The sequence below is a fragment of the Coffea arabica genome, chromosome 5e (assembly GCF_036785885.1).
Source record: "Coffea arabica cultivar ET-39 chromosome 5e, Coffea Arabica ET-39 HiFi, whole genome shotgun sequence".
NCBI lineage: Eukaryota > Viridiplantae > Streptophyta > Magnoliopsida > Gentianales > Rubiaceae > Coffea > Coffea arabica.
The window spans coordinates 43,139,666-43,154,452 of NC_092318.1; the positions used below are offsets into that span (position 1 = coordinate 43,139,666).

The window sequence follows — 14,787 nt, forward strand, 5'->3', positions numbered from 1 at the left end:
GATAATTTTTTTTTTTTTTTATAAACGATATAATATCATACAATGAAATATGCACTAATGTGGCAGAAAATACTTTAATTATATCACAGAAATAATAAATCTGAAGAATCACTACATCTAATAGATCTAGAAAATTACAAAAATTACATTGTGAAACTCAACACATTTGAAATTTAGAATATTTATGTATGCCAACGCTGTCTGATTTACTATCCAACTGGTTTAAACTCAAATTGGATGCTGAGATCTAATAAAATGACCTAAGAAATTCCAGTGATCTAGAAAAAATTCACCCTAAGGTTGATGAAACATATGAAGGTATACATGTTAAAACATCAATAAATAGATTAACACGAAATGTTCACTAATTAACTATTCATTAGGGATTAGTACCGCCTAATTTTTTTCATTTACATGTCCAAAAATCCAAAAAGATTCATCAGATAGCACTCGTCAATGTGTCAAGAATAGGACCAAAAAGAAATACAAGCTTTCATATAAAATACCAGTATAACCCTAGTTTCCCTCAGTAAGAAAGATAGTTCAGTTATAAAGGGGTTTCAGGGTATGTTTGTACAGGAGATATAACCAAGGGTGTTTGCTTGTAATTAACCAAGAATATTGTGTTACATAAGCTGCGGAACGGTAAGATTTTGTACAGTCATACCATAAAACAGAAATATTGTTCCAAAATTTTGGCCATAGGTTACTGAGCTAATTTCTCCTCATGTTGAACTTGAATCTCAAAGTTCTTTCTCTGCTAAATGATTTTGAGAAGCTAGAAAATGCTAAGCATGTTATCTCATCAGCCCGGACAACTCAATTAAGATTTTGAATAGATTTAGTAACCAATGGAGCACTTTACCCTAGTTTTAGATATCAACTTCACGTTTCCAACACCTCCCCCACCCTCCCCCCCCCAAAACAAAAATGTTATGATTAAGTTCTCAAACCACTTGAACAATGATTTACACAACATGTTATAGAATTGTGTCCGTAATAGACCAAAAAGCAATGAAGGCTTTCAGATAAATTATTAGTATAGGCAGTGTTGCCTCGACAAGAAAAACAGGTAAGAAGGGTGTTGAATGTTGAGATTCTGAAGACAGGCTTCAAATGTCCAAATGTCTGAATGATACGTCTAACTGGCTATGAATGCAGACCATACATAAGTTAATAACAACAAGGCTCAAAAAAAACAATAAAGAAAAAAAAATGTTCCATGCCCCCTGTCCCTCCCAATATCAAACGTGTTATCTTGTTTTATTTTTCTCTTTATCTATTACTATTACTATTACCATATTAAAAGTATGACGAGATTTGGCATTATAAGTTGTAAGCACTTTTTTTATCTTAATTTATGTTGTTTCCATATTACCCCAAGTTATTGTATTTTAATTGTGGTAATAATTAAAATATGAAACATTCCAAATGAATATATCTCAATAATAATGGTAATTAAAATGAAAAACTCCCTATTAAAACTATTTAGCGACCCATACATTTCATCTCCAATTTTTATGTGCATCAAAGTTTCTTATTCGAAACAATTTCTTACTCATAATAGTTTGACCAATTTCAGTAACCACAATTTGAAGATTGTAAAAAAATATTAGTATAAAAAAATAGATGCTCTTAGAACAAAAGAGAATAAGAAAAGAGTCCATATTCATTTGGAGAATCTTGATATGCATATCATGAGATAGGTACATAATTATGTGTCTTCTATCAGTATAAAGAAATACTAAAAGAAAAGCAAAAATAAAAGAATCAAACTATTTCTATCAATTGAAACTAAAGCCATTTTAAGATAATTAAGCTGTATAAATCATTATATTCTTATCAACCACAATAACACTTAGAAAAAACGTCACTAATCCAAATTCAACAATGCACCTCACATTATTCAATTCAAATTCACAAAATTTTTTGTGAAAAGTTCAACTAGAAAGATATAAAGTAAAATGTTCATGCGGAGTTGGATATGAGCACGATTCATATATTTTATTCTTAAATAATTAATTCATTCTAACTATACAATTGCATTTCATTTGTCTTAGCAAGGGAAAATAATATTTAAAATGTTCATACAATTTTTTTTTTATTTCTTAAAATTTGTTGATTTCATCATAAACTTAACTTTGGGGTGTATTTTTAAGTAAGAAAAGGCACATCTAGACTCTAATTCATAAACGAGCTTTCCAAAAGGGTAAAGAAAGGGGTGAGTGTGGTGAAAATAATTAGAATGACAAAATCTAACTAATCAATTTATTTATTCTAATACCCCTTTAGAAATTGATTTTACGATTTAAGTCTTTATTTTCCTAACAATTATGAATTAATTCTATTTACTAGGCTCACACTTGACATGTATGCATATATTTCCTGTTTAGCAATATTTTTTGTACAATATTTTAAAAAAATAATATTATGATTTTATGGTAAAAATATTGTGAGTATACAACAACTTTGGTGAAAAATGACCGAATTAGGAATTATTTATCAAAGCTGAATCCATAATTTACCGAAAAGATCGACATAAATTAAAAAAAGAAAACTCAAAATAAATTCAAAAATAATTGATCAAAGAGTTCATATTTAGATGGGCTTTGAAATAATAATTGGTTAATGAAAATATGACATGTTTTATTATCAGGTAAACAATCAAATTTGACAAAAAATATATATATAAGACATGTTATTTTGGGTTAATATAATCATGTGCAAAGCACGCGAACTATTACAAGTTTATTAAATGGATTGTTGATTGAATTCTTGTTGTTAATCTCAAAATTAAATTAAAGTCCTACTTCATTGACATAAGCAATTATAATAACGCGCAAGATTAATCAAAATAATAACCCGGTTGCGAAATTAGTGCCGCTAGATGTATTAAAAGATTGTTAAGAGCGTAATTAATGCTGTATTATTCAAACATTTGGACTAATGACTAAGGGAAGTGCAATGGAGCGAAATGTCCATTGACTATTTGTCCTTTCTTTACTATATACTAGCAATCTATCACCAGAGCAAGAGAAGAGCACTCGATTGTGAGGTTTTGCAGTTCTTATCTCCTTTCACATTTGAGAGTTGTCTCATCTCTAAATTGAGATCTCTGCTGGTTCTCTTATTAATCTTTGATTAGATGGTCTCCAGTAGTATAGTATTACTTGCATTTATAAACTGAAATTATAAAAATGAAACTTATAGTTAACGTAGGTATTGACAAACTCCATCTAAAAACATAGGAGTGAAATTGGAGATTGTGGTGCTTACCAATTTTACTTAAAGCCATTGTGGACAGCTCTCAATGTGAAAAGCTGTTGTTTGATGGCAAGGCAATAAACATGGAAATCAATAGAGTCCAAAGCATTAAAACTTCTATTTGTTATAAAACACCATACCATAACTTCTATTTGTACCATTCAAGCAGTTGGACTAGTGGATAACGCATGTGCAGTGGGGTCTTTTTTTTCTTTCAATCATCCAAGAAGTATCCAATGACTATTTGTCATTTACTTGCTGGACAGTAGCAATCAACGTACAGAAAAGAGGAGAGCACTTGTTTTTGAGGTTTTGCAGATCTTTCTCGTCTCCTTTCATATTTGAGAACTGTTTCATCTCTTAAATTGAGATCGATACATTCTGGTTCCCTTGTTGATCTTCCCTTTATTAGATGGCCTCCACTAGTATCACTTGTATTTCTTCCATCTTGGCTGATCTGCAAGCGCTGGAGAACGATTATCCAGAATTTCCAAATTGGCCGCAGCAGTACCTGAGACGCATGAGACACATGCTAAGATATCTGAGAACATTTCTTCTGTGTGCGATAAAATACAGCAACGGTGATGTGCAATTACTATTTGACAACAAAAAGAACCAGGCAAATAATCATCATGCAAGCCTAGAAGCTCTGGCAGTTCGGATTGGAGAAGCCATTCCCAAGTGGGCAAAGGAGATCCAATCTTCTGATCAGCCTTGGAAGGTGGTCCATGATTTAGAAAAAGACATGGAATCCTTCGAACAAGAAATTTGCGAATGGTACGTCTTTTTCTTGGGTTCCTCGTCACGGCAGTCCAGTAATTCGGTCGTTCGAAAAGATGACCTTATGGAATTCATGGATTCTCTTCTGGAGAATCTAGTGAATTATCTTCCAAGGAGTCGGCTGCCACATCAAGTTGGACTAATTAAAGCCCTTGAAGAGAAGCTGGCGTTCATGAAAAACTTCATCCGTTTTCTCACACTGCATGGCGTTGCAAACACAGAATTGGGACCATTGTTGGTTCACACTGAAGCTGTGGCTATCAATGCAGCAGGCCTCTCTTATAAGTTCCAGTTTAAGAAGGGTTTCGGATCGCCCAAGGATATCAAGGAAAACATTTCGGAACTGCCGCAGAAGATTATTCCTGTTGAACCGCAAGTCCTTGACACTTGTATCCAGGCCCTGGCTGCTTCAAAGTTATCAAGACAATCATACGGAGATACAGATGAGCGCATATTGAGAGACTTCTACCATTCTCTCCTGCGTAATCTTTGGGAGAAACTAAAGCATGGTACTTGTCCTGTAATTTTGCGTCAACTACAAATGTTTTACGAGGGGCTCAATTCCTTGAGAACCATTTTGAAGGAGAAGCCAAAGGAGTTCAATGAGAAAGTAAGAGATCCTACTCGAGTCGTGAAATGTTATGGAGGAGATTTTATTTCCCCACTCTCTCTGAATGCAATCAAAGACGGCATACAAGCCAAGGATATGGATATCGTGTGTTCTGAGTTATCGGAAATAATTAAGCTCATCAATGCAGTAATCACAGAGAAGTGTCCAGAATCATCATCATTCACTTTTCCTACGACCAATGGACTGGGCTTTGTTGATTCCCTTCTAGAAAAGATGATGGATGTGACAAGTTCTGAGGCCGGCTCGATTGCTTTGATCGATCATCCAATTCAAAAAGTCCAGGAAGTACTTGTTTGTTTACGTTCTTTGCTGTGGAAAATTGTGGAGCTGCAAAATGAAGATGAGGAGGTCCAGGCAATTTGGAATCGTATTGTTGGGGTGGCATACAGGATAGAGCTTTTTATTGACTCCTTAATAACTGGAAATATCTTAGATTCTTCTTCAATGTCTATTCATTCCATTTTAGAAGAAATGAACATCATTGAAGCTGCGGCCTTGAAGATTTGTGATAGCGAAAGACTTGGTGGAAAAGTTAGCGAAGTAACGAAGAGATTCAATCACATGCCACAAGAAGGAAGTAAGCCAATAGTCAATGATTTGGTGGTGGGATTCGAGGATGAGACGGCATCGATAATCAATGGACTCAGAAATGGATCACGCCAAGTGAAAATTGTTTCCATTGTGGGTATGCCGGGATGCGGTAAGACAACTTTGGCTAGAAAAGTGTACAATGATTCTTCAGTGAAGTCCCATTTTTATGAGCGTGCTTGGTGTACTGTTTCTCAAATATATCAAAAGAGAAATCTGTTGCTTCAAATTTTGACTTGTATTGAGTCCAAGCTTCCTGAGGAAGTTTTTAAGATGGGTGAAGAAGATCTGGCTCTTCAAGTCAAAAGACGTTTGCTGAAAAACAGATATCTCGTTGTTTTGGACGATGTATGGGACATTGATGCATGGAACGGATTGGAAGCCTCATTCCCTGATGATGGAAATGGAAGTAGAGTTATCTTGACAAGTCGGCTCCGTGGTGTTGCTCCGCAAGCCAAACTCGACCATGAACCGTATTCTCTTCCTCAACTCACTCCTAATGAGACCTGGGATTTGCTAAAAGGGAAGTTATATCCTGGACAAGATTTGGCTCCTCCAGAACTATGTGAAATTCGACAGCAAGTCGTGGAAATGTGTCAAGGACTACCTCTTACGGTTGTCATTCTTGCCGGAATTCTCTCAAGGATGGACCGATATGGTTGGAAAGAAGCTGTGGAAGGTTTAAGTTCAAGGAATGTTTCTAGTACGGAACAATGTACCGCTACATTAGAGCTGAGTTACAAACATTTACCTGATAATCTGAAGGCATGTTTTCTTTATTTTGGAGCCTTTCCAGAAGACCATGAACACAATACCAGGAGGTTGATTTCTCTATGGGTTGCTGAAGGTTTTGTTCAAAAAACTCAGCTCAAGAGATCAGAGGATGTGGCAAATGATTACCTGATGGAACTTATTAGCAGAAGCTTAGTCATAGTTTCGAAACCAAGATCCATTGATGGGGTCAAAGCTTGTCGCATTCACGATTTGTTATATGAGTTTTGTGTGACAAAAGCCAAAGAAGAAAAGCTTTTGCAGCGGGTACGTAGGTATGATGACTTATCTGCTTTCACTTTGCCATGTTACCTACGTCGCTTATGCATTATTGATTCTAAGGTGGAGCACTTTGACAACTTGAGGTTATTCTCTCCTGCCATACGCAGTCTATTATTATTCAGTCACGATGAAGACAGTAATAGTTTTGACCTTCGATTCATTTTTCACATCATCAAACTTGTCAAAGTGTTAGATTTGAGCCAAATTGGACTCGACCCCTTTCCTAGAGAGGTAGAACTGCTTGTTCACTTGCGCTACTTGGCGATTCTAGGTCGAGGTAAAATCAGTCTCCCATCATCAGTATGCAATCTCCCGAATTTGGAAACTTTGATTTGGCGAAATTCCTCAACTCATCGTTCAGTTTCACTACCAGATACCGTATGGAACCTGAAGAAACTAAGGCATTTACAACTAATTGATGAGGTCGATAAGCATTATTGTTTTTTTTTCCCTAGAGACAATCTTGACAACTCGTCACAGTTGCGTGACTTAGATTTCTTGTCCTGTTTGTCTCTCGATCCTGAGGAAAACATCAGCAAGCTGTTGAGAAAGTTTCCAAATATCCGCAAGCTGAGATGCTCTGTCAATCTGAAGCCAGATGTTCAATATCATGTAGCAATGGATTGTCTAAGTCAGTTGGAATCACTCAGTCTGAGTTGCGTTATTTACGGCGGTGGCCGATATCAGTTAGATTTCCAATTTCCTTTGACTATTAAAAAATTGACCCTATCTTATTTTCGCTTGCCATGGAGCAAAATGGCAGCAATTGGAAATCTACCCAATCTTGAGGTACTCAAATTACTCAAACAAGCCTTTGAGGGGGAAATATGGGAAATGGAAGTGGAGAAGTTCCCTAAAGTTCGTTTCTTGAAATTAGCTTCCTTGAACATTGTGAAGTGGACAGCCTCCTCCGAGTATGAGTACGAGGACCAGTACTATTTTCCTCGTCTCCAGAAGCTAGTATTGGATCGCTGTGGAGCGTTGCAGGAGATCCCTTCTTGTTTGGGAAATAGTTATGCCCTTGAAATAATTGAGGTGTCAAAATGTCCCAGCTGTACCAGTTCATTGGAAGAAATTCAGGAAGAGCAAAGAAGCAATGGAAATACCGATCTGAAGATCCTTATCTCATAATGGACGATTGATCTTCTCAAGTAAGTTTGCTTTGGACAGCCAGTTTACTTTACATTTGTTTTTTAAGTACTTTACTTATGTACTGCTACGGGTTATGTTTATCTGTTTTGGCATCAAGATCAAGTTGTTCTTTTTCTTAATAGTTTTTCTTTTTCTTTTTCTTAATAGCATCAAGATCAGGCTGCAAGATTTTGGAGGACTTCCCTTCTTGTTTGGAAAATATATCAACTCTTGAAATAATTGAAGTATCTAAATGTCCCAACTCTACAAGTTCAGTGGAGCAAATTCAGGAAGAGCAAATACTGATCTGAAGATCTTTATTTCACGATGGATGACTGATCTTTCCAAGTGTGTTTGGTTTGGTTTGGTTTGGTTTGGAAGCCACTTCAGTCTACTTTTCTTTTTTAACCCTTTACTTCTGTACACATACTGGTTATGTTGTATCTGTTGAGCATCAATCAAGATCAAGTTGTTCTTGTTTTCTTTGCAAGTTTCTTGTTATTCCTGTGACCCAATCTTGTACTGCGACATATACATACCTATACAACTGAGTTTGCAAATTTTCCAAGAAGTTATTTGTCTTTATTGGTTTGAACTTTGAATTACAATAATATCCTATTGGGAGATTTCCGGTAGTCAACGAAATAACTTTTGATACAAGCACGTACCAAGATTGACTGTTGTACAAAATGAAGGAAGAAACCCAAAGTTTTTTTTTTAAAAAAAAAAAAAAAAAAAACCCCCCATCCTTCCTTACATTCTTTCTGTTCCCAACTAGTAGACTCTAGATTCAAACGTTGAACCTGACATCAAAGAGAAGCATAGTTACGAGAGTTAATTGTGCTAACTTCACTTGAGCATTGTCGTAATCCTAAAAACTTTTTGTAAAGTTATTTATTAAACGTTTTAAATTGTTCTAAAATTGATATCTTAAAAAGTACTTTATAATTTTCAAAATACAAAAGGCCTCCCAAAATAAGTAACATTCAGGAAAAATGTAGAGACAAGGTATAAGTGGAACATTTTTTTTAAAAGAGATTTTAGCATAATTAGCATAATTTTTAGGGCCACCCCCAACTTATATAGTTTCAGGGGAAATGATGGGCACCAAAGATGGACCTGGAAGGGCTCCTCCAAGTCCAGATACTCTTATCCAAAGATTTAGATAATTCTCTTGTTCATTCTTAAAATTCTAAAAATTTTCAAAAAGCCCTTTAAATTTGAATATTTTGGAGCCGCAACTATATATTTTAGTTTGCAAAAAATCTACTCATTATCTCTACCTCACCCCTGTATACTTTTATTGTGGTTCTACAAGTGAAACACATTACATGAGGGAGTAGCTAAAAGTAAATTAATTTAATAATCCATTTAAAGCAATTCTTATTAAAATTTATAATTCTTATTAAAATAAATTAATTTGAAATTTTAGAATTATAAAGTAAATGAAGGGCTTTGGCATATAAAAATTTACATTCATTCAAACTCAGCCCATTTGGGCTCTTAAAAATAGGTTTTAACCTAGTTTTTAAATCTAATTTTGAAATTTAGTTCAATAATGGGCTGAGTTTTGTCTAAATTAGGGTTAAATTGAATAAAGTCCAACCCATTTAAAAGTTTTAAATGAGCCAATCTCAAGCCAATATAAAAGATTTTTCTTTGGGCCAAACTTGAACTTATTGAAGCCCTTATTCGCAAAACCAAATTGATAAGGTTTTGTATTTGTATAGAATTTGGTTGAGAAAATAAGGTTAGTAAGGGCAATTTAGTCCAAGGGTAATTTAGTCCTTTTATTATGATATAAGTAGGGGCAAATTAGTCAAAAACTTTTACTAGAATTAGTAGGGGCAAGTTAGTTCATTTATTATCATATTATTATGTGAGAGTGTGGTTATATAGTGTTCAATACGAATTTGCATCATTCGCAAGGGCAAATTAGTCCAAATATTATTATACTAGTACTAGGTGCAAATTAGTCAAAAAGCTTTAAATTAATTATTAAGGGCAAATTAGTCCATTCATGTTATATTATCCTATGAGGGTAAGGTTATATAATTATGAGAGTACAAATTTATATTATTTGTAAGGATCAATTAATCTAAAATTTCATCAGTCGTCCTGGGATGACTAATACCATCACCACCATGGAATTATTTTATTCCATGAATAGGGGATTAATTCGATTAATCGGGATGTATCATGTCATGTATAAAATACAACCAAACATGAGATGAGATAGAATGACTAATCCAATCCTTGTGTCATCTCATAAACCAAACGAATCCTAAAAAGATTAATTTCATTGTGCACTCCATAACTGATATACGATTCTCACTCTGCGAGCTAAACTTGATTTCGAAAGCATTACACTCTGATGCGTCCCATTTGAATCTAATCCATAACACCACAGTGAGCAAATTACATAGCAGTGTCACGCCAGAAGCTATAAAGGCATTTGAAACAACCCAGGAAATATCATGATCGTAGATTTTCTCTTTTTTTCCTTCTTGGCCTTTTGTTCAGATAAATGTGACAAGGGTCAGATTATATACGATTTCAATTGTGAGTATGTCAAGCTAACGATCACAGTCAAGTACGAAAAGACACAAAATAGTAGTTGTAAAATCAATGCTAAAAAATTTATCTTGTAAAAAGGGGATTTTGCTAATAATGAACTACGTGCCATTTTTTTGGAACAAGGAAAAAGGAAAATAAAACTTGGGTTCCTCTCAAAAATCTTGAATTTTCCTGCTAGATTTTAGTCTGCAAAATTTGTGTGTGTGAATGGGGGAGAAACTTAGTCTACTGCAAGAGTGTTTGTGGGCGTGAGAAAGATAGTCTAACCCGGATCATCAATTTGTCTGTTTCATGTTTGAACAATTTGTGCGCAACGGATCATCAATTTGTGTGATAAATTGTGAAGATGATGACGAGAGGACAGATGTTAAACTGAGTTTTAGGGCTTTTTTCCCTTGATAAATTGTGATTTTGTGAGATTGTTTTTATTTTAATCGGCTTTGGTTATAGAGATTAAATTTCTCTGGCCGGTTATTCGATTAATCAATTTAACATGGTTCGGATTTGGTTGTTTGAGAGTTTGGTTTATCAAGAGACACTTGGCAAGATTAGAAGAAGTGGGATAGGTTGTGAGACAGGATGTGACATAGAAGATCCGTTGCGCAAATAATGCTTACCTGTACAAAACGCAACCTAAGCAACTTATGTTCCACATAATGAAATGAAGATATGGCCTTACCTTATATTTTCTTTCTTCCCCTTGATTTATCAAAATATGAAATAATAATCTCTCTCGTATCGATTTCTCATTTGTGATGTCGCATTGTTTAGCAACATTGTTTTGAAACTGAGAATTGCCAATTTTCCATAGCTATCTTTGGCATTTTCAATTATTTATTTTTAAAAATTTCTCGTGGACTTGAGTTTTCGAAGGTAATGTGGATCCGACTTGTAAAACCACGTTGAATTTTCCCCTCAGATATCTAACCAAAATCCAAGCTGGGGACGAATTGTTACTTGTTGTATATCAGGGGGAAAATGAAAGAAAAAGAAGGAAGAAAAAATCGCATGAAATGCTAGAATATCGTATACATATTTGGGTGGAAAGGGAACAATTTTTTTAGTGTAAACTGTAAAGTTTTATACTTTTATTAGCTAATAGTAATATCTACATTCTTGACGCCATAATTCTCTGAAAGATCATAATTAGCATAAAATTGCATAAGGTACAAATAAAGTGCAAATTTTTGGGAAAATTAATTCCAGAAAATTAACTTTTCTTGACCAATATTAATGAAAATAGCTCTCAGCCACCTTAAAAGTTCAAAGATTTTCAGCCACCTCCTTCTGACTCATTGCAGGTCTTTTGCCAATTGATGAGGACTTTTCAGAGTGTGGAAAAAAGACCAGTATGATGGCTGGAGCAGGAAAAACCAAATAACCAGTTTTCATCATGCAAAATTCAAACTGAATTATTTCCTGGAATTGTCACGTACTTTAATATATTCAATTTGAGAATGTTGATTGGGGAAGGGCTTCTTATAAATTCTTAGTGTCAAATGGTAGAATAATTCATTGTTGAGATGCACAAATTAAAAAGGATGAAATTAAAATTTGAGATAGATTAAAGGAAAAGAATGCATTCAATAAGAGAATGGATACACTAATTTTACTCACAAGGCTCGTTAAATAGGATGCTCCATAGACCAAACTAGTTGTGTTGAACCAAGATTTTGAGGCTGCAAGGTCATGAAGACATGATACAGCAAGAAGGCATTGGAAGACAAGCTCAACCATGCAAGGCCAACAAAGAAATTAGGCCTCTCAGGGACCAAATAGTCATCATTTTTTTTAATAAATAAGAGTTCTTCATGCCAAGAACGAATACAGGAGATTATCTGATATATTATTTTGAATAATTACTATAACATTTTCTATGATGTGATACATGGAGTAAAAGATGAGAATTATGTGAATCTCTAAAGCTCAACAACACACTTAAGACTTTGTCTGCTTCACAAAAGGAATACTAGCAGACGAGGGCATTAAAGTAGCATTCAATGAATAGGTAATTACCTCCATTTCGAATTAGCTTAATTGTTATTAACTTGTTATTTCTTTTCATTAGAAGAAAAAGAGGAGAAAAAGGGTCAAATTTTGCTCGTTATGCTATTTGTTTTCTTTTGAATAGCACTTTACTACCGGAGAATTGATTTGAGGCTGTAAGACCAAAAAGTTATGTTTTAGTAAGAGCACCTAAGAGTCCAAAGACCCTAGCAGTAACAATGAGTAATAATTTCCAATGGGCTAATGCCATGTTGTAACCAAACAGTGGAATAAAAAAAAAACTATCTTTCCTAATGTTATGTTACAATTAGTATTTCCTACACTAACAATATATATACACTGTCAGCTTTAAATGAATGACAATTATGCGAAATTTGAATTTGAATTCAAACTTTTACACATATATCATGAATTCAATGATAAAAGTGTATATAATATTAGTATATAACATTTACTCGTTATTTTAGCCCGAAAAAACAAAAATAAGTCCCTTGAAAATGCAAAGAGTATTTGACATCATATTCATATGGGCAAGGAATCCTGGTCCTCTCATTGTTGAATCATTTTGTATGCTGGTTCAGTTTACTTCAGTTTAGCCTGCAACTGCAATCCATTAGGGTCAGAGATTATTAAAGTCACGACAGTTGGGCCTTAGTGATTATTCAGCATTTTATGAAACTGCTTTCCAGAGCAAAGAAACTTGAATTCAAGAACGTAGTTGCACCTTTACAAGCACAAACCAGTTAAGCAAACATTTCTGAGCAACTTGCTGGGGACCTGCCTTTTCCAATGTTTTTTGCGAAAACCAAAAATTTCAGCTACTTTTTGTGGTGGCTTATCTCAATCTCATCATAGTTTGTGCATAGATTTTGTGAACTGATAGGTGGTACACATGAAAACTTCAAAAATGCATAGAAGTCATCTTATAGGACACGCAAAATTGTGCAGAAAAACAGTTTGCAGCAAACTCTAGACCAAATTGAACAAACCTAGACAACTTCGAACTACAAAGAATTTAAACCCTCTTCTTCCTATTGGTTACAGGTCTTTTGCCCGTTGCAGAAGATTTGCCCGGATGCGACAGCAGACCACGTAAAATGGCTAGAACAGATAGACCCAAAAATGGTGAGTAAATCCTTATCAGTGTATCAGACGCCTTCCCAGATGCTGTTAATTCTGCCAGTATCACAACCTGCATTGCATGAAATTCATCAGAAAATGGAACAGGAAAGATAGGTTGTCTAAATTGTGCTCAATGTCATGGCAAGCAAGTTTTCTCGTCTCCCTCAAAAAATTAGGACAGATAAATAGGAGTAAAGATGTTAAGGAGGTTAGAAGGGTTTAGCCACAGCCTGTGCGCAAAAGATGTATTTGACGGGGAACTTATGGAGACCCTAACTCGAGCTCCTGATCTCTTCAACATATCTTGAAATAAAAAAAAAAAAAAAAAAAATCTTTTTCACACAAGGATGCTATAGCATTGCTTATGACATTTGATAGAAATTTATCTCAGAGATGAGACATCACAACCAGAAATCTCCATGACCTCAAGAATGGTCTGTCTACATCTACATCTGTCATAGGTCTGAGTTCAATCCCACCCTTGACTTCCTTAACCTTCCCCTCCCCGCCCCAGTCCTAGCCCCTGCCACACCCATCCGCCTGGAATAAGGAGGAGGAAGAATGGCTTTGGTAGTAAGGCAACAATAAGAAAAGCAACTAGAAAGTTAGCATACATAGAGAGAAGCATACCCATAGCTATAATCTCTTCTCAGTGCTTCAAAAGAGCTTGAGCATATTGCTAAACTATATCCAAAATCAGAAAAACCAAAAAATGCTAAAGAGAGATCATTTATCCAAAAGTAAAAGCTAAAATCATGCTTCAAATGTGGCAAAAGCCCCTAGTTTGGACAAGGGTCAACTGGCCACAACTGCTGGCCCGAACGCACATTAACTATTTCGTTGAATTAAAAAAATAAAAAATAAAAATAAAATTTTGCTTGAGATTGATCCCTATATACATACATGCAGTGAAAGTATTACTTTTGCATATTCACGTGCACATACACACACATACCTAAGTATGTAAATGTACATAATTAAATTGTTTTCTTGCTTCTTGAGGAAGACTTTACTAAAACAGAGAAGCAAGAAAGCTTTGGAGATGAAAATTAGCACTAAATAGCCAGCCCGTGCTTCCAAAGTTTCTCAAGATGCCCACAGGGATGAAACTCAGTGTTCCCTACTCACTCAATAATCTTGCTCAGAATACTTTTGGGCTATCTATTATTAACTACTAGAGTCACTAAGAACATAATGCCTGGTGAACTTCCAAAATTGATTGAATACAAGTCTTGACTTATGTAGCTTAAGATTCCAAGATGATCAAGAATGCAGGACCTCGTCTCAAAATTTCAAGTCACAGAAAGTTTCAAATCAGATTAAAATCTCAAGAACAGATTCACAACACCATCATTTATAGCTTTGCTACTAAATTCATTCACTGCTAATATCACTCTACAATAAGAGTCTAATTTTGGCTACTGAAAGCAAATCAGACTCAAAGTGAACCAAATTGTTCCTTTGTCATTGTTCAAACGTAAAAACTCCATCTTTCTTGAAGATCCAATCAGAACGTGAAATCATCAGCCAGTCAAGATATCCTCTGCAATGAGTTTGTTCCTTGAACTATGGCATCTCTCAAGATTATCTAAGCATTTCCTGATCCCATAACACATTGGCATTCAATTTAACAA

At 34.9% G+C, this 14,787-nt stretch overlaps 1 protein-coding gene across 1 annotated transcript; it reads left to right on the top strand.

Moving 5' to 3' along the window:
* The first annotated feature begins 3,344 nt into the window (after positions 1–3,344).
* On the top strand, positions 3,345–7,937 carry LOC113687426 (putative late blight resistance protein homolog R1A-3). The gene is made up of 2 exons (XM_072048705.1): positions 3,345–7,467; positions 7,616–7,937. The coding sequence occupies exon 1, from the start codon at positions 3,677–3,679 to the stop codon at positions 7,445–7,447; it is 3,771 nt and encodes a 1,256-aa protein (XP_071904806.1). The 5' UTR covers positions 3,345–3,676; the 3' UTR covers positions 7,448–7,467; positions 7,616–7,937.
* Positions 7,938–14,787: the final 6,850 nt, after the last annotated feature.